We start from the raw sequence: 18216 nt of genomic DNA, 5'->3' as shown, positions 1-18216 counted from the left end.
TGCCTAGCACGCATGAAGCCCAGGGTTCGATTCCTCAGCACCACATACACAGAAAAAGCCAAAAGTGGGTGCCGTGGCTCAAGTGGTAAAGTGCTAGCCTTGAGCAAAAGAAGGGTACAGGGACAGTGCCCAGACCCTGAGTTCAAGCTCAGGGCTGGCAAAAAAAAAAGAAGAAAAGTGACAGAAGTTTCAGCAGGGGCAGTGGCTGCCCCAAAGTCCATGCCCAGACCCCTCAGTGTTCACATAGTACCAGGCTGCCAAACCTTGAGAACAGTCTCCGAATAAGTCCTGTGCCAGCGGTGCACGCCTGTAATCCTAGCTACTATGGAAGCTGAGATCTGTGTATGGATCGAAGTTCAAAGAAATCCTACTCCACAGTTAATCCAAGGAAACACTGGACAGGAGGAAGTGTGGCTCAAGTGGTAGAGCACCAGTCTTGAGTGAACAAGCCAAGAGAGAACATGAGGCCCATGAGTTCAAGCCCTAGTATGGGCATATACAAAGAACGTCACCAGCCTCCTTTGCAGGGGTGACCGGCTCCCCACCAGGCAGTATCCAGGCCTAACTCCACCCTTCTCTTACAGACCCCATGATGGAGCTGGCGGGCCCCGACCCCTCTGAGCTTGACAGCCAGCAGGAGATGGAGGACTTTGAGGAAAATGGCTACACCTTCGCTGGCGTGGATGGCAGCACTGAGGCCAATGCGCTCACCGAGCAGGCTATGAAGGAAATGGCATACTATAATGTGCTATAGCGGGTGGGGGCCCAGGTGTGGGGGGATGTCACGAGGGGGGGGTGAAGGGTGGGGAGGCCCACGGACCCCACCCCAGAGCACAAGCTACTGTCCCACAGTCCCCAGCCCCCCACTACGAGCCATGCACCACCACCACCCCAGGGACCTTTCGACCAAATGGAGACTGTACTACTGGCCTCGTCCTGGCGAGGAAAGGGACACAGGCCCTGGGCTGGGCCCCCCTGGCCTGCTGTGGGCGGGTGGGAAAATGCTGGCAGGATCCAAGGACCCAGAACAAGAGTCCTGACAATTGAGCCAAGCTTTGCTTCTCCTCCAGGCCAACCCCTGCCTGGGCGGGAGGCGGGGAAGGGTATCTGAGCTCCCATGCTGGCCAGCACTGCCCCCCACCCAGGTCCACAAGCCCCTTCCCCACCCACCACTGAACAGTCAGGCAGGGCACTGCTGTCTACCTCCTGGGCCTGCCCAGCCCCCAGCCAGCGTCCTCCCTTGTGCCCCTCATCCCTGCCCTTCCGCCCTGTCTGGGAGTGCAAGTCCCCTAAAGTGAGTGGATTGGGACGAATGTCGCTCGCATCTGCCCTGCGTGGGGCACCTCCGTCCTCCTCCATCCAAGGAGATCGGACACTTGCGTGAGGCCTCAGGATGCCAGGAGCCCCCTAGGCCCAAGGCAGTGACAGGGTGAGGCGTCTCTGGGGACCCCCAGGGGCATCCTCAGGGAGGCCAAGGACACCTGCCGGGGACGAAAGGACGCCCAGCTTCTCATAAGCAAGTAGGTGTGTTGAGGATGGGGTCTGTCATCCGGCTCCCAGAAAAGGGCAACATACTTAAAAATGAAGACCATAGAAGAAAAACAAAAAGATGTTTTAGCAAAAGGGGGTATTTTGAAGATAATTTATTATTTCCTTTTCTTTCCAAATCAGTTGTCACTTGTTCCCCTCCTTCCCTACCCCCCCCCCATTTTTTTTGGGATGGAGATACATTTGTTTGTTTTCTTTTTCTTTTTCTTTTTTTTTTTTTTTGTGCCAGTGCTAGGGCTTGAACTCAGGGCCTAGGTGCTGTCCCTGAGCTTTTTTTTTTTTTTTTTTTTAAGCTCAAGGCTAGTGCTCTACCACTTGAGCCACGGCTCTACTTCCAGCATTCTGGGCAATTAATTGGAGATAAGAACCTCAGACTTTCCCGCCTGAGCTGGCTTTGAACCACAATCCTCAGATCTCAGCCTCCCAAGGGGCTGGGATGGCAGGCATGAGGCCACGCCGTTTCTTCTTGAAAAGCTGTGTGCTGTGAGAGTGCCCCCCCCCCCTCCCCAGCCCGACGCCACCTGGCCAGGCTCTGGCTCCCAACTGTAGCTACGGGCTGGGGGCCTGGGGAAGCTGGGGCCAAAGGCAGAGGGAGAGCCCAGGCTGATTGCCCTGTGCTCACTGCTGACTGCTCTGGAAACCACAGCTGACAGGCCCAGGGCGGGGAAATAGCACATTCAGGAACTCTGGGCATGCAAGCCCCCAGCTCCAAGCCTCTGTGGGGAGGGGCTTTGCTGGGAGCCACTAGCATGGGCCAAGAACCCAGGATGAGCTTGGTATGCAGGAGCTTGCCCCTGCTCCAGCCCCAACTCCCTAAGTGAAGGAGTGGGCCAGGCCACCAGGTGCCTGTGATCAGAACAGGGAGTGGGGTTGAACACAGTGGCTCCGCAGACTCCAAGGCTCCGCCTCCCCCCCCCCCCCCATGTGCCCGCCGCAATGCCCCTCAGGTGGCAGTGACTGCAGCGTCCCTGCACAAGACATTTTTCCCCTGCTGAGCAGAAGGCTTCCCTCCTGTAAACTACCTCTTCCCACAGCATCTTTCTCCCCCCTGGTACCAAAAAGCACCCCGCACCTCCTTCCCCCACCCCTCCTGCCAGCACAGTGGCCTTGGTCTTGGGAGCCAAAGGGGAAAGTCTGGCCCAGGTGGGGGGGAGGGGGTCACCTCCAAAATCAGCAGCAGCCCTCTGTGAGGTTCTACACTTGAACGCCCCCTGCCCTGTGCCTGGTACCTGGGCAGTGCAGAGGGGTAGATGGCACACGCACAGTTTGAGCCGGGGTGGTCTTGGTGAGGTCTTGCCCTCACTCCTCCCCAGCCTCCTCAGCCTCCTCAGGAGAGGCATGGCGGGGGGGTGGGGGGGAACTCCTGGACGAATTCCATTCTAACTTATTTTGACGTGTATACAAACCAACTGTTTTAGAGATTCCTCTTGTGCAGAGCCCTACTGTGTTTTTATGTTCCTGTTGAAAAGAGAAGTTTACTTAGCAATAATTATAAATAAATGGAATATTCTTTAGTGAGAGTGCTCCTTCCCACAGCTTTTAGGGGCCCCCCTCCCCCAGAATGAAGGCTTCTTGTGTCACTGGGGGAGGGGGGACCTGTGGCAGGCCCCTTCAGCAGGCAGCAGCTCCAAGCCCAAGGGAAGGGTACAGGCTAAGGCCTCCAGACTCCCCACTCCTTCACCCCAGGACAGAAGCCCCAGCTTTTCCTGCAGCCCTGAGGGAGTTGGGGAAGTGGGGGCAGCCAGCATGGGGGAAGGGCTGTGGCCTGTGCCTGAGCACCAAGGCAGCAGTGAAACTTGGGGTTGCTATAGTAGTCCTGAAGGATTCCCTTGGTATTTAGGAGAGACTGGTTGTAGGGCGCCCTCTTCCCATACCTTAAAGGTACCAAAACCCAAAGGTGACCAAAACAGAACCCACATGCATTGTCCTCTCTACAGTTTTGGGGAGATGAAGTCAGATTCAAGTCTGAGTTTGATAGGCAGGTGTTCTACCACTTGAGCCACGCCCACATCCACACCTACTAATGTGAATATCATACACATACCATATCACTCAAGGCATAATGATGTGGGGGGGGAGGGTCATAGGCATGACTCCCCCCCCCCCCCAATCCTGCAGCCACAGTTCCACTTAGGGATTTTTGGGGGGGGTAGTTTATTGGAGATAGGGACTTTACTCCCCCCAATTCTCAGATGTCAGCCTCCTGAGTAGCTAGGATTATAGGCATGAGCCACTAGTGCCCAACTAGGCATGTCTTTTAGATGTTTCCATCTGTTTGAGACAGCACTGTGGAACTGCGTGACCCTGGATGGCCTCAAACTCAATCCTGCCTTAGACCCACAGGCATGAAATACCACAGCGGGTTCTTTACAAATATGTCCAGTCTGAGGTTGGTGGATCTGAGGACGCAGAGCCTGTGTGTATGGAGAGCTGACTATTTTATCAAGTACAAGTTGACTTGACTTGGGTGTAGCTCGGTGGAAGAGTGCACACCTGAGACGTTCAAGGCCCTGGGTTTGATCCATAAATAGCTCAGAAAAAAAAAAATAGGTACTCAATGTTGTTTGCCAGGACATTTGAACTCAAAGCATGTACCTTTGGAACGACTTTTTGTCGCTTCACTTGTCTAGCTTTGCTGAAGCATGGTGAAAATACAAGTGTGGGATCCACGGATCGGGACTACAGGGGTCCCCCTCCCTTCTCATCCAAGTATGCCAAACCCAATAGCCCTTCAAAGCAGGCACATGGGGAACCTGATTTTAGTAATAGAGAAAAGGGCAGATAGAGGCCCAGAGACATTGAGGTTAAAATTAACACAACCAAACATTAATATCCAGATCTGGGCACCAGTGCTTCGTGCCTGTAGTCCTATCAATTCACGAGGCCGAGATCTGAGGATCATGGTCCAAAACCACCCTGGGCAGCAACGTCTTGAGACTTGAGGGTCTCTGCCCCAGCTGCCCCTTCCCCTCAGGAACACACACTACAGACAGTTTTGTGAAGAGCTTTTTAGTAGCTAAGTAGGACCCCATGTGTTCAAGGCAGTAAAAATGACGGTGCGGAGCACACTGACCGGCTGAGGTAAAGCACACGGGGAGGAGGGGAGGAAGGCACTCAGACTTTTGAAAACATCTCATTAAAAACCAATTGTCCCCTAGGAAGGCCTCCAGAGAGTGGGGCTGTGAGGCTCAGCCCTAACACATGTGGGGAGGGCCCAAGCACCAGGGCTGGTCCACACCGCGGCCAGGCAGCGCCTCCCTTACGGCTGGCCCAGAGCTCTGTCCAGGTTGTTCTGGATGGCGTCCAGGAAGTCTGTGGTGTTCAGGTAGTGTTCATTCAGCTTCACACTGCCAGGGGAACGCCAGGTACATCAGGGGCAGCTCAGGCTTCCCCGAGGCCATCAGACCCTTCCTGCTAGGGCAGAGCCTGGGCCTGGCCCTCTGCTGTCTGGCAGAGGCCATGGATACCTACAGCTCACTACCAAAGGGCAGAGGAGCACTGCACTGATTGAGCAGGCATCTAGGAAGGCCGATCTCTTTGTCTAGGCCCCTGGATGCCACAGTTTCGATGGGGATGGAGGAAGAGCCAAGCAGGGGCCATAGGGGACCCATCATTAGACTGAGCCAGTCCTCAGCACTGAGCACTGAGAGCTGGTCCTGCCCCAGGCCCTTGGCAGCTACTCTTGTCCCTCAGGGATTTCCTAGCTTCCTCCCACCTGGGCTGAGCTCCAGCCCTGCCCGGTGCCCCAGACCACGCACTTGCTAAGGCCATGGATGCAGCCTGCCAGGTCCTTGGTCATGGCTCCGCCCTCCACAGTTTCCACGCACACCTTCTCCAGGGTCTGGGAAAACCTGCAAGTGGGGGGTGGGGGCAGGCAGGGTGAGACCCTGCAGAGGTGAGGGCAGACCCCTCGCACAGGCCTTGCCCTCTGCCTCACCTGATGAGGTCCTGGTTCCCATCTAGCTTGCCCCGATGCTCCAGGCCCCTAGTCCAGGCAAAGATGCTGGCAATGGGGTTGGTGCTGGTAGGGCGGCCCTGGGGATAGGGGTCATGGGTCACTGGTGTGTATAGGCACCTGCTCCTAGATGGATGGGCCAGCCAGCCATCAATCAGGGCCAGAAGCATTGGGCCTTGGGGTAGTCGTCCTTGTGCATGGCCCCCACTCACCTTCTGGTGCTCCCGATAGTGGCGGGTGACCGTCCCGTGAGCAGCCTCTGCCTCAATTGTCTTCCCATCCGGGCAGACGAGCACAGATGTCATCAGGCCAAGAGAGCCAAAGCCTGACAAGCAGGAAGACCCTTCTGTCAGCATAGACTCTCCACTCAGACCACCCAGGGCTGAGCTCAGCGCCCCACCCCCCACCCCCAGTGCAGCTGCAAGGATCCTGGGGGGGGAGGAGGGCTGTTGCTAGCATGCTAAAACACATCCCCACCTCTGGGATCCCCAAGGTCCAGGACCCCAGACTCCTGTAACTCCCAGGGGGTCATTTCAAGAAGAAGAAGAAAACAGCACTGTCTAATTCATAGGATATCTCTGCTGGCTTGGGGCTACTGTGAAGCTTTGTGATTTATTTCCAAGTTTCTCAAATCCAGAAGTCAGTTCACAAGACCTTTTCTGTGATCAAGGAGCCTGGGGCCCAAAGGCAACTCCATAGCACTGAAATAAGGACTCTGCAGACCCCAGGAAGGCCACGTGGGCAGTCTGCATATATAAGAAAATGATTTGCCCTTGAATTTCTGCTTTTCCTTTGTCTGTGTGCCATAGTCCTTGGGCTTTTTTTTTTTTTCTTTTTTTTTCTGGAGACAGTGTGTCACTGTGCAGCCCAGGCTGATTACAGAGGATGAGAGGCCTGGGGTCCTCCCAGCATACCCTGCGCCAAGATGTCCGACTGTACGTCTCCATCGTAATTCTTACAGGCCCAAACAAAGCCACCTGAGGACTTCAGCACCTGAGCCACCATGTCATCGATGAGCCGGTGCTCGTACCAGATCTTGTTCTTGTCAAAGTCGGTCTTATAGTGCCTGGGAGCAAAAGGGCTTGTTGCAAGGAGAGGACGGGAGCCTGGCAAGTGAGGGACCCCTCCCCGAGCCTCAGCACCAGCCCAGGGCACCAGGACAGTGCCCTCCCCACACGGGAGGAGGATAACACCCGGGCGGTAGGAGGCTCTGGAATCTTCGGGAAGCAGCAAAGGAAGAGGCTGTTACTTGTCAAAGATCTCCTGGAAGATGTCCTTGAACCGCCCATCGTAGGCCTTCAGAATGGTGTTCTTGGTGCTCATGTACAGCGGCCACTTCTTCTGGATGGCATACTGGAAGCAGCTATGGGCAAAGCCCGAGATGGACTGCAGGAAGAGTAGGCACAAGCTGCCATGGTATTCCAGCCAGGGGACTGCCAGCTCTCCTCCACGTTCCCGGGCCAGTTCTCCACAACATAGGCCATCCGTGCCTTCCAAAAACCCACTTAACCCCAGCTACCATGGAGTGGGTGTTGGTGATTGTGGCTGGTCTGTGAACTCCCCCCAAACTTCTGATAGCAAGCAACCACTCCGACTTTGCTTTGGAAGGCTCTCTCCTCCTCCTCCACCTTCTCCTCCTCCTCCTCCTCCTCCTCCTCCTCCTCCTCCTCCTCCATTCCTGGACCGGGCAGCTGGGGTAGGTCCAGGCTTCCAGTTTACTGGCCCACTGCCTTAGCCAATCAACTTAGCCAAACAGGCTGTCCTGATGTCCTGTCTCTGCTCCAAAGGGCCTCCCCAGGCCTCCGTGATTGGGTCAGAGATGGTCATGTGACCCAGACCTGGAAGTAAGCACTCTCTTCAGATAAAGTAGCCAGCCAGGCAAGCAGGAGGGTAAGCTTAGAAGTAATTACAACCATCAGCCCTGCCAGCACAGAAGAGAGGAAAGGTGGACAGAGATGGAGAGACAGGCTGGGGAGGGGACACCAGGCTCACCTCGTCTGTATTGTACATGCCCATGCCCACGCCACCCGCAGGAAAGTTGTACACTTCCCACTCCTTGGCACTGCTGCCATCCTTTGGGGTGAAGACCATCTTGAACGTGCCAGCCCGATCCACCACGAAGTCTGTGCACTTGTACTGGGGAGCAGAGAGAGGGGTCAGGTCAGGGGCTCCCGTGAGGCCTAGGACCACAGACTCTATCTCCCAACCAGGCCTACCTGATCGCCATGAGCGTGCCTGCCAATGGTGATGGGTTTAGTCCAGCCAGGTACGAGGCGGGGGATGTTTTTGCAAATGATGGGCTCTCGGAAGACAGTCCCCCCCAGGATGTTCCGGATGGTTCCGTTAGGGCTCTTCCACATCTTCTTCAACTTGAACTCTGTGAGGTCAGAGGCAAAGTGGGGCTGAGTCTAGGACGAGAATGGTGAGGCTTCTGCTGGTGCCTTTGCCTGAGCAGAGGATGAGCCAAGGCCCCTGCGCTGTCGAGAGGATTAAGGGAGCTGTGTGTGTGGCACGCCTGGAGCAGAGCCTGGGCTGGGGCCAGGGTCTGCCTCCACCTCCCCACGTCCCCCATGGAGGTAAAGCACTAGCTATCTGAGGAACCCTAACTTCCTCCAAGCCCTCATTCTGGCCCCAATCCCACTCCAGGCACTACGACCGGGACCCTCCCCAGCACACCCCCACCCGTGTCCTGGCACCTTCCACTCGGGCCTCGTCGGGAGTGATGGTGGCACACTTGACGGCAACACTGTACTTCTGGGTGGCCAATGCAGAGTCGATGGTGACCTGGTCATTGGTCTGGTCGCGGTTCGGGAGCCCAAGATCGAAATACTTAAGCTGGACATCCACATGGGGCAGGATGAGCTGGGGAGAGAAAGGGCAGCCCATTAGTCCTGGCTTCGGAGCAGGAACAGGAGGAACAGGGGCAGGCCTGCAGTCTGGACTGTGGCAGGAAGTACCTGGTCAGGGAGCGCAGGGGAGGGCTGAGGCTGCTCCTCCTCCGCAGGGCCTGTGCAGAGGTTAGGCCTCCACAGAGAGCACTGAGCATGTCAGCTTCCATATCACACGGCCCTGAGCATGGGCCAAACCCCTACCTGTACCATCTGTCGTGGCCCAAGAAGTAAGCCACGTCCCAGCCTTGGCCCATTTAGATTTTTCTAGGCAGTGTGCCCCTCACATCCTCCAAGTGCTCGGAGACCTTCACAGTTAGAAGTGGAGGTCTCCACAGCGGGGCATGGAGGTTCGTGCCTGTAATCCCAGCACTCTGGAGGTTGAGTTAGGAAGGTCATGACTTCACTACATAGTGAAACACTCTCAAAACATAGATAGAGAAAGAAGCTGAAGCTGGCCACTGTGGCTCACACCTGTTATCCTAGCTACTAGGGAGCCTGAGATCTGAGGATTGCGGTTCAAAGCCAGCCTGAGCAGAAAAGTCTGTGAGACTTTTTGTTTGTTTTTTTTTTTTTTGGCCAGTCCTGGGCCTTGGACTCAGGGCCTAAGCATTGTCCCCGGCTTCTTTTTTTTGCTCAAGGCTAGCACTCTGCCACTTGAGCCACAGCGCCACTTCTGGCCATTTTCTGTGTATGTGGTGCTGGGGAATTGAACCCAGGGCCTCATGTATACGAGGCAAGCACTCTTGCCACTAGGCCATATCCCCAGCCCTGTGAAACTCTTATCCCCAGTAAACTATTAAGAAAAAGCTGGAAACGGCACTGTGGCTTGAGTGGTAGAATGCTAGCCCTGAGCACAAGAGGCTCAGGGACAACTCCAGGCCCCGAATTCAAGCCCAAGACCAGCAGTGAAATAGAATAAAATAAAGAAGTGGTGGTCTCAGCCTTTCTTCTGTGAGCACACACACTGTGATAGGGACCACTCAGAGCTCCCAGGGCTTCCCTGGAAGCCACAGGCCATGGCGAGGATCCAGATGGATAGGACATGGGATTGGCCATGAATCCATGCCATTAAAAAAAAAAAAAGAGCCAGGCACAGTGGTGCGCACCTATAATCTGAGGTACTCAGGAGGCTGAGGCAGGAAGATCACTTAAGTATGGGAGTTCAAGGCCAGCCTGAGCCAGACTTCATCTCAAAAAGAAAAAAAGTTTGAGTGGGCTAAGCAGCCACTGGCATGGTGGCTCACGCCTGTAATGCTAGCTACTCAGGGAGCTGAGATCTGAGGAGACCCTTCATCCCCATTTAACCAGCAAAAAGCCAGAAGTGGAGGCATGACAGAAAAGCCTAGCAAGAGCATAAGCACTGAGTTCAAGCCACACACACACACACACACACACACACAATTTTCTGCACAAGAAAGAAGCCTGGCCAGGAGGTAAAAGCACTGCTGTCGACCAGAAAGTGGTGAATCCTGGGGGCCTGAGCCACTCAGCCCTGCCCAGAGAGCCGCCCCCGGGGCCGCACCTTCTCCTTAATGAACTGCCAGATGATTCGAGTCATCTCATCACCGTCCATCTCCACCACCGGCTTCGCCACCTTGATCCTCTTGTCAGCATCTAGAACCAGGCATGGCACATCACACCCTGGGCAGGGCACAGGGGAGGCCCTCCTCCCAGCCAGGGAAGGAGAGGCGGATAGTGCCTGCCCCCCCACCTCCCCTCCTGAACAAGCAGCTCCCCTGCATGTGCCCAGCCCCCCCCACCCCCCGTGGAGATGAGCCTGAGTGATGCCCCCCCCCCCGGGCCCAGGAGCTGGGGTCAGCCTGGCCTGGGGGGGGGGGGGTGTCAGCCTGGCCACTCAGGTCCTGTCCCCAGGAATATGCAGAAAACAGTAGAGGTGGAAAGGACCTAGCCAGGTTACTTGCCCAGAACCAAAGAAAAAGGAAACCCAGGGGCTCCTGCCCCAAATCCTCAGGGTAGGCAGAGACCCTATTTATCCAATCCTTTTTTTTTAATTTATTTTTTATTTTTTGCCAGTCCTGGGGCTTGAACTCAGGGCCTGGGCACTGTCCTTGGCTTCTTTTTGCTCAAGGCTAGCACTCTACCACTTGAGCCACAGCGCCACTTCTGGCCTTTTTTGTTTCTGTGGTACTGAGAATGGAACCCAGGGCTTCATGCATGCTAGGCAAGCGCTCTACCACTAAGCCACATTCTCAGCCCCCTATCTAATCCTTCATAGTTTTCCTTCCCTGTAATTATATCTGCAACTCACTATCCTTCCAATAAAATTCTCTCAAGGTTCAGGCTCAGTTTACCACCTAAAAGTTATAGAGCTTGAAAATGGCCAAGCTAGGAGGACCCAGACCAGGCATATGTGGCTCCTGGGATTGGAGCTGAGTCCCTCATTCAAGCTGCCTCACATGAGTTAGTCCTATAGCAAAAAAAGCCAACAGGTGGCTGATGGGGGGTCCAGAGCCGAAGTGGAGGGGGCCAGCAACCAAGGGGCTCTTCAAGCAAAGTCCGACTTGTGAGATTAACCGAGTGTAGACAGGACAGCAGCACACTCCTCTGCCCACGGCCTGGGACAACACAACAAGCCTCAAATGGACAGTGCCATGCACACAGACACCAGCCAGGAACTGCCCTGCGGAGCACTGAGCCTTTCCTGGAGCAGCACCCCAGCAGCCCACGGCTACTAGGTTGCACACACCCTCATACAGCACAAACCAGACAAGGATTGGAAACATTTCCTTGTGGACAGAAGACAGAAGCCTACAAAACACAAGCCTCAGGCTGGAGACACCGCCCAGCCCCGTGGTGGAATATGTGTCTAGTGTTTGTAAGGCTCTGAGTTCCACTGCTAGTGCTGCGGCAGAAACAAAGCCAGGGGCCTGTGACTCACGCCTGTAATCCCAGCTATCCAGAAGGCTGAGATTTGAGGATTGTGGTTGGAAGCCAACCTGGGCAGAAAAATCGGTGAGATTCTTTTTTTTTTTTGGCCAGTCCTGGGGCTTGGACTCAGGGCCTGAGCACTGTCCCTGGCTTCTTTTTTGCTCAAGGCTAGCACTCTGCCACTTGAGCCACAGTGCCACTTCTGGCCATTTTCTGTATATGTGGTGCTGGGGAATTGAACCCAGGGCTTCATGTATACGGGGCGAATACTCTTGCCACTAGGCCATATCCCCAGCTCTCTGTGAGATTCTTTATCTCCAATGAATCACCAAAAAAGCCATAAGTGGAAGTGGGGCTCAAGTGGTAGAGTGTCACCGTTGTCAGCGCCCAGGCCCTGAATTCAAGCCCCAGAACCAGTACACTAAATAAATAAAGTCCTTCCTAGAAGTGAAAGCCTTAGGAACATTATGTCGTTACACAGACTCGTTGCAAAGACAAATGTTATACAATTCCACTTACGTAAGACACCGGGAGGAGTCAAATTCACCAAGAAAAGTGGGGTGGCCAGGCCGGGGACAGGGTAGGGGGTGGGGAGTTACTGTTGGATGGATATAGAATTTCAGTTTTGTAAGATGAGAAAGTTCTGGAGATGGTCGGTGCTGCTGGCTACACCCAACATGCCCAACACTAGTGAATGACACACCTGAAAAAGGTTAATATGGCAAATGCTATATTACATTTCCTGCCAGTATAGAAACGTAAACATTAAAATGAGGAACTTGAGCTGTAGGGGGAAAATTTTTTTTTTTTTTTTTTGGCCAGTCCTGGGCCTTGGACTCAGGGCCTGAGCACTGTCCCTGGCTTCTTCGCGCTCAAGGCTAGCACTCTGCCACTTGAGCCACAGCGCAGCTTCTGGCCGTTTTCTGTATATGTGGTGCTGGGGAATCGAACCTAGGGCCTCGTGTATCCGAGGCAGGCACTCTTGCCACTAGGCTATATCCCCAGCCCGGAAAAATTTTTTAAAAGCAAGAATAAGCAAGAGGCCCTGAGTTTAAGCCACAGCACTGGCACAAATGAGTGAGAGAATTTAAACAAGCCCCTTTCAAAAAAGCAGAAAATGTTACATACAAACTCCTATCATTGGGGCTGGAAGTGTGGCTTAAGTGGTAGAACATTTGCCTTAAATGCTCAAGGCCTTGAGTTCTAGGTCCCAGGATATAATAAATTAATACAGATCAATTTAAACAAAAACCAGTCACAGCCTGTTTTGAAGAAGGGGCCCCACAGCAGCAAGAGGACACTTCCTGGGGCCCAGCTGAGCGGCTGAGGGCACCTCTTTTGCTCCAGCCTGCCTTGTGTGCTCTATTACCCCCAGATCGTGGGATCTCCAGGCCTTGCTGATGCTCAGCCTGCATGGTGGGACAGTGCCACACTCTACCCCTCGAGGACCATGGTGACCAGGCCCTGGAAACTCCTAGGAGGACAGCCACCGGCAGTTTCCGAGTGACATGTTGCAACACTGCTTCCTGCAGGGAAGCGTGTGGGGCAGAAGGATACCAAGTCACAGGAGGCCCACCGAGCCTCCTCCCCAGCATGGGGAAGGATTCTAAAGGGGCCCTGCTTCTCCCAGAGGCATCCCCTCCCTGGAAGGCAACCCCAGACGCCTCCACATTCTTCCCAGCCAACGACCAGGTTGTGCTGGAGCCACCTCCCTCTCTAACTCCCACATCCAGACCAGCGACAAATCTTATTGGCTCGCCTTTCAAAACATATCCAGAACCTAGCCATTCAGCATCCAAGCCAGCACTGACCTGCCAGAGCCTGTCAGTGTCTCTAGTCCCGCCCCCCAAAGTCAGAACACACTTGTTAAAATGTTAAGTCGTGTCACTCCCCAAGCCCTGCAAAGCCTCCTTTTGTAAAGATCAAAATCCTCAAAAATGGCCTGGAACCCAGGCTGGTAGCTCAGGGGTAGAGCATATGCCTAGCATGTAAACACATAACATGTCCAGTTAGTGAACAATGTATCTTGATCAATCACACCCCAACGCGCCCCCCCCCCATTCTCCCACTTCCTACCTAACCCTTTACATTCTTGTTTGTTCGTTTCGTTTTCTTTGTGTCTGTACTGGAGCTTGAACTCAGGCCCTAGGTGCTATCCCTTTGCTTCATCACTCGAGGGTAGCACTCTACCATTTGAGCCATAGCTCCACGTCTAGATTTTTGGTGATTAATTGGAGAAAAGTCTCATGGACTTTTCCCCCCTGGGCTAGCTTTGAACCATGATCCTCAGCTCTCAGCCTCATGAGTAGCTAGGATTACAAGTATGAGCCACTGGCACGTGGCATTTGTGTTTCCGTTTTGATAGATTTCACTTTTTTTTTTTTTTGTCCAGTCCTGGGGTTCGAACTCACCAGGCACTGTCCCTGAGCTTCTTTTGCTCAAGGCTAGTGCTCTACCACTTGAGCCACAGCATCACTTGTATTTATTTTTCTATTTATGTGGTACTGAGGAATCAAACCCGGGGCTTCATGCATGCTAGGCAAGCACTCTACCATTGAGTCACATTCCCAGCCCCAGAAGATTTCACTAACTTTCTGCTCCCACTGGTCTCAAACTCTAGCTCCCAAGTAGCTAGAAGGTTGGGTTAAGGTGAACTTGGGTTTGTGGTCAGGGCTGCCCTGTTGCCACTGGACATGCTGCCACCTCTCCCACCAATTGCCCCTTCTGGGACAACTGCCACACAGAGGCTGGGGAATTCTGGCCAGCAGAATGCACCGGAGGCATAGTGTGACCCTGCCTATAAACGGCTCATTGCCCGGGAGCAGCAGACAGCCCTAGCAGTTTCCGATCTGCAATCTGCTCCAGCGGTGTGACTCAGTGCTAGTTTGCCCAGCACAGGTGAGGTTCTAGGTTGGATCTCCAGCACCAGAAAAAGAAAAAAAAAATGCAGCCAGATGCAGTAGTTCACACCAATCAATCCCAGCTACTTGGAAGGCCTAGGCAGAAGTATCACTAGTTAAAGGCCTGCCTGAGCAACTTAGGAGACCCTATCTCCAAGTATCAAAGGGCTGAGGGTGTAGCTTAGAGGTAATGCTCTTGCTAGCACATGCTAGGCCCTGGATCCAACCAAGTACTTCAAAACAAAAGTAGGTTTGGAGGAGTGGCTCAGGTGGTTGAGCACTAGCCAGTGAGCAAAAGGGTTAGGTAACAGTTCCATTCCCAGTCTTGGGAAACAAAACAAAACAAAAATCACAGCTGGTTGGCATTTTTAATACGGCCTCATCTATAGTATAAACCCCATTCCTGATTTTTCTTCTTCCAGGTTTAGCCCACTGAGGAGCAGTCTCCAGCACCTCCCACCCCCAGCGCAATCAGCCCCGCAGGTCTCAACTCCAGACAGAACATCTGAGCATTCAGGAAGCCACTGCCAAGATCTGCAGGTGACATAGCCAGGAGTAGAATAAAGACAGGCAGGTAAGTCTTGCAGTGGTTCACGGCCCAGAGCTCTAATTTATCAGAACCACCAGCCGCCCTGGCTGGAGGCTGCATGGTTAGAAAGAGACTTGTGTTGGAATTTGACCAGCGGCAAAGTCACAGGACCAGGTTAGCCAAAAAAAAAAATCCTTTCCTTGTCGGTGAGGGGAATGCCAAGTATTCTGTCTCCAGCAGCAGTGCCAAGTAACAAGTGCCAGAGCCCTCTGTGGTGCACACTAACCTTTCCACCCCAAGCATGCCCCTCTAATCACCGCCTGCTCAGGGACTTTGAGAAGAAGCTGCAGCTGACTGCTTTGTTCATGTGAAGCCCAAGTCATGTCCTCAGAGGAGCCTTATATTGTTGTTAGTGTGGTCTTCTCTTGTTTTGTTTTTCCCTTTTAACATCACAGCATAGGAAGAACTGGAGCCAGGAAGGTGCCTGTGGCTCGTGCCTAGCTACTCAGGAGGCTGAGACAGGAGGTTGGCAGTAGGAAGTCCAGGCAGAAAAGTCTGTGAGACTCTTAGCTCCAAGAAACTACCCAGAAAAGGCCAGATGTAGCGCTGTGGCTCAAGTGGTAGAGTGCTAGCACAAAGAGGCTCAGGGACAGCACCCAGACCCTGAGTTCAAGCCCCAGGACCACCAATTAAAAATAATAATAAAATAAAGCCATGATGCCCTGAGGTTAAGCCCCAGTCCTGCACTAAATAATAAATAACTAAATAGCGGAAATTGGAAGAAAATCATTTAACTGGTACCAGAGTTACAGGACGCGGCCCTAAGGGAACTCAAGTGGGGACTTGAAACCCCATGGAGTTTCAGAGCTGACTCTTTAAGAGAGAAAACCTCCTTGGCAGGAGAGGCAAGGCTGGCCCCCGGCTCTAACACGGTTAACGATTACCCCACTCCACTCCGGCCAGGGCAAGCCTGCCCCGCTCATCCTCCCTCCTCCCCACCCCCACCCCGCTTCCTCATTCTCCAGGCTAACACCAAGGGCTCTCTGCCAGGTCCGAATAGAAGTTTCCCTAGCAACAAACATCCGAAAAGTCTGAGGCCTTTTGTAGCAGGGCACTGGGTGACCAAGGTGAGGGAACGGCCAACGCCTCAATGCCAGGCCGGACAGCCTGCCTGGGCCATGGAGGTAGGCCACGCTCCAGCTCGCTCGCTCGGGAGGAGGCAGTCCTCTCCCGAGCAGATAGATGCTGGGCGCACTGTGTGGCAGTAATCAGAGAAAGTGATGTTGGTTGCGCGGCTGGATCTCTGCAGCCAAAGCAAGTCAGTCAGGGAGGCTGGGGACGGGGCTGGGGTAGCTGGCTGTGGGCATGCGCAAGGCCCCGGGGTGGATTCCCTGCACCGAAAGAATGAGAGGGGGAAGGGAGGAAAAGGGGAAGAAGAGAAAGAGGAGGGGGGAGGGAAGAGAGAAGGAAGGGAAAAGAGGGAGGGGGGAAAAGAAGGAAAAGACGAAGGGAAGGAAGGGCAAATCGGAGAGGCCTGGGAAGGAGATTCCCGCGCAACGGAGGGGCTGGGGGGGAGTGGCAGCCAAACAAAGGCGGACCGAATGCCAGCTGTCCAGTAAAGGCTCCCAAAATAGCCGCCGTGGGGCTGGCGGCAAGGCCGGGTGAGCGCAGAGGGCGAGGGGGCGGAGGGGATGTGTCCCCACCCGCCTTTGTCTGCGCCAGGACGTACGGCACCCCCCCCCTCCCCTGCCGGTCCCCCCACGGGGTGGCCTGTGTCCACCCAGCACAGCACCCTCTGGGGCGGGACACCCCTAAGCTCCCCCCCCCCCAACACCAGGGGCACAGGGCAGCCCCGAGCCCAGCCCTGGCAGTGATCGCCGGGGTCCTTCCAGTCCCCACCCCGGTGCCCGGTGCGGCCCGGTGCGGCCTGGTGGGCGCGCGGGGTCCCCAGCCCCGGGAGTTGCCACGCCGCCCGGCCCTCCGCGTGGCACTCACAGTGGCGCCGCGGCTGCTCCGGCAGGCTGGGGGTGGTCAAGGCCGCCGGCGCCCAGGCGGGCCCGGAGCAGCCTGGAGCCGTGCGCAGGGAGCGAAGGACCCGCAGGTAACCGGCCATCTCGACGCAGGGTGGGCGAGGGGCCGCGATCCGAGCGCGCGGCTCTCGGCGGGGCCTGGCTGGGTCTCCAGCGCAGGATCGGGGCGGGGCTGCAGGCTGCGGCCTTATTGGGCATTATCTGGGAGGAGGCGGGGCCGGGCTCCGGGTTCCTCACCCCTCCCTCCCGCGGTTCCTCCTCCTCCCTCGCGGCCCCTGGGGTTCCCGCCTCACCGGAGCCCAGCGCTCCCCCGGAACCGCGCCGAGCGCTGCTCCACCGGAGCGGGCCCCCGCACTGGCTGGCTGCCGGTGGCCGACACCTCGCTTAAAGCCTTGTGTCCTTGGCGTTTGGTGGCTGAGTGAACCTGCGGGGACACCCATCAGTTGCGAGTTCCGCATTCTGGAGCCAGGACCACGCACCGTGGGTCCGCGTGAGTCAGCTCCCACATCCAGCCCACCATGTGGCTTGTCCAAGACCGAGAGCAGAAATTCTTTCCAAGGGACTGGGAATATGGCCTAGTGGTAAAGTGCTCGCCTCGGTATACATGAAGCCCTGGGTTCGATTCCTCAGCACCACATATATAGGAAAAAGCCAGAAGTGGAGCTGTGGCTCAAGAGGTAGAGTGCCTTGAGCAAAAAATAAGCCAGGGACAGTGCTCAGGCCCTGAGTCCATGCCTCAGGACTGGCAACAAAACAAAGACAAACAACAAAAACAAAGAAATTCTCTCCAAGGCTCACTGGGTCGCACTGCGCGCCCTCCCCTCCCCTGTATCAAATGGGAGGGAGAGGCCTCAGGGGGGCCAAGGAGGCCTCAGAGGGGCCAAGGTGCTGAGCCATCGCCACCTTCGGCTGCCAAGTCCCATATGGGTAGCCTCGAACCCAGGGCCTCCAGCGTGAGAAGCAAGCTCGTCGCCAACACAGGGCGTCCAGCAATGTGAGGCAAGCAAACAGTTACTGGAGCGTGCCTTGTCCGTTTTTATCTGTTTGTATTGGAGAGGCGGGACCCATGGGTTCTGGCAACAGACAGCCAACTTGTTACCTCTTAACCCGTTTTCTTAAAATAGACACCTGCCAAGGGCTGTGTTTTATTTAGAAAAACCTAACGAATCCTTCTGCATTCCCAGGTGCATAGATTCAGTGCGAACAGGAACAACCTTTCTGCCCTGTGTCCCTAGCCACCAACATGTGTGTGTGCATGGTGCACGTGCACACACACAGCCTCATAATGAACATTGCCAGATGGAACTGCCCCAGGAAGGTGACCTTGAACCGCTGACTTCAAAGCTTCCCTCCAGTACAATCAGGCCAACAGAGTTACTGCTTTGGATCTGGAGTCCAGTACAGTGGGCCCAAGGGGAGGCTGTGTTAGAACTCCCAAAGTCTAATGTCTCTGTCAAAGATCTGGTCTGGAGCA

General features: G+C 55.0%; 2 protein-coding genes and 2 long non-coding RNA genes across 5 annotated transcripts in view; 3 read left to right on the top strand and 1 right to left on the bottom strand.

Annotated features, from left to right (window-relative positions):
- The window catches only part of Znf710 (zinc finger protein 710), a 39811-nt gene extending 38510 nt beyond the window's left edge, over positions 1–1301 (top strand). For both annotated transcript variants that reach the window (XM_048368597.1, XM_048368598.1), the window contains exon 5: positions 585–1301. In XM_048368597.1, the coding sequence (XP_048224554.1) occupies positions 585–754 (170 nt within the window). In that variant the 3' untranslated portion in view covers positions 755–1301. The remainder of the gene's footprint in view (positions 1–584) is intronic.
- Positions 1302–4163: 2862 nt separating this feature from the next.
- Idh2 (isocitrate dehydrogenase (NADP(+)) 2) lies at positions 4164–16904 on the bottom strand. Its single transcript, XM_048368599.1, has 11 exons — positions 16708–16904; positions 9917–10008; positions 8200–8365; positions 7720–7880; positions 7496–7639; positions 6753–6889; positions 6418–6569; positions 5716–5828; positions 5486–5583; positions 5307–5399; positions 4164–4895 (listed from the first exon to the last, which is right to left on the bottom strand). The coding sequence occupies exons 1-11, from the start codon at positions 16823–16825 to the stop codon at positions 4808–4810; spliced, it is 1362 nt and encodes a 453-aa protein (XP_048224556.1). The 5' UTR covers positions 16826–16904; the 3' UTR covers positions 4164–4807.
- Positions 6163–8012, top strand: LOC125367899. Its single transcript, XR_007214188.1, has 3 exons — positions 6163–6301; positions 7365–7369; positions 8002–8012. It is a non-coding gene; the product is annotated as an uncharacterized LOC125367899 (long non-coding RNA).
- LOC125367900 lies at positions 13924–14531 on the top strand. The gene is made up of 2 exons (XR_007214189.1): positions 13924–14289; positions 14364–14531. It is a non-coding gene; the product is annotated as an uncharacterized LOC125367900 (long non-coding RNA).
- Positions 16905–18216: the final 1312 nt, after the last annotated feature.

This window comes from Perognathus longimembris, chromosome 20 (genome assembly GCF_023159225.1).
Source record: "Perognathus longimembris pacificus isolate PPM17 chromosome 20, ASM2315922v1, whole genome shotgun sequence".
In the NCBI taxonomy this organism is placed as follows: domain Eukaryota; kingdom Metazoa; phylum Chordata; class Mammalia; order Rodentia; family Heteromyidae; genus Perognathus; species Perognathus longimembris.
The sequence above is the reverse complement of the archived record's forward strand: the minus strand, read 5'-3'. Positions and strand labels throughout refer to the sequence as shown.

What these genes read in the sequence shown, in the direction of transcription:
- Idh2 (XM_048368599.1), bottom strand. Translation starts at nt 16,825, where the DNA reads ATGGCCGGTTACCTGCGGGTCCTTCGCTCCCTGCGCACGGCTCCAGGC. An exon ending in GGCACGCTCATGGCGATCAG is followed by an intron (nt 7,640 to 7,719) that starts GTAGGCCTGGTT and finishes TCTGCTCCCCAG; the next exon opens with TACAAGTGCACAGACTTCGT. An exon ending in ACTATCGGGAGCACCAGAAG is followed by an intron (nt 5,584 to 5,715) that starts GTGAGTGGGGGC and finishes CCCTATCCCCAG; the next exon opens with GGCCGCCCTACCAGCACCAA.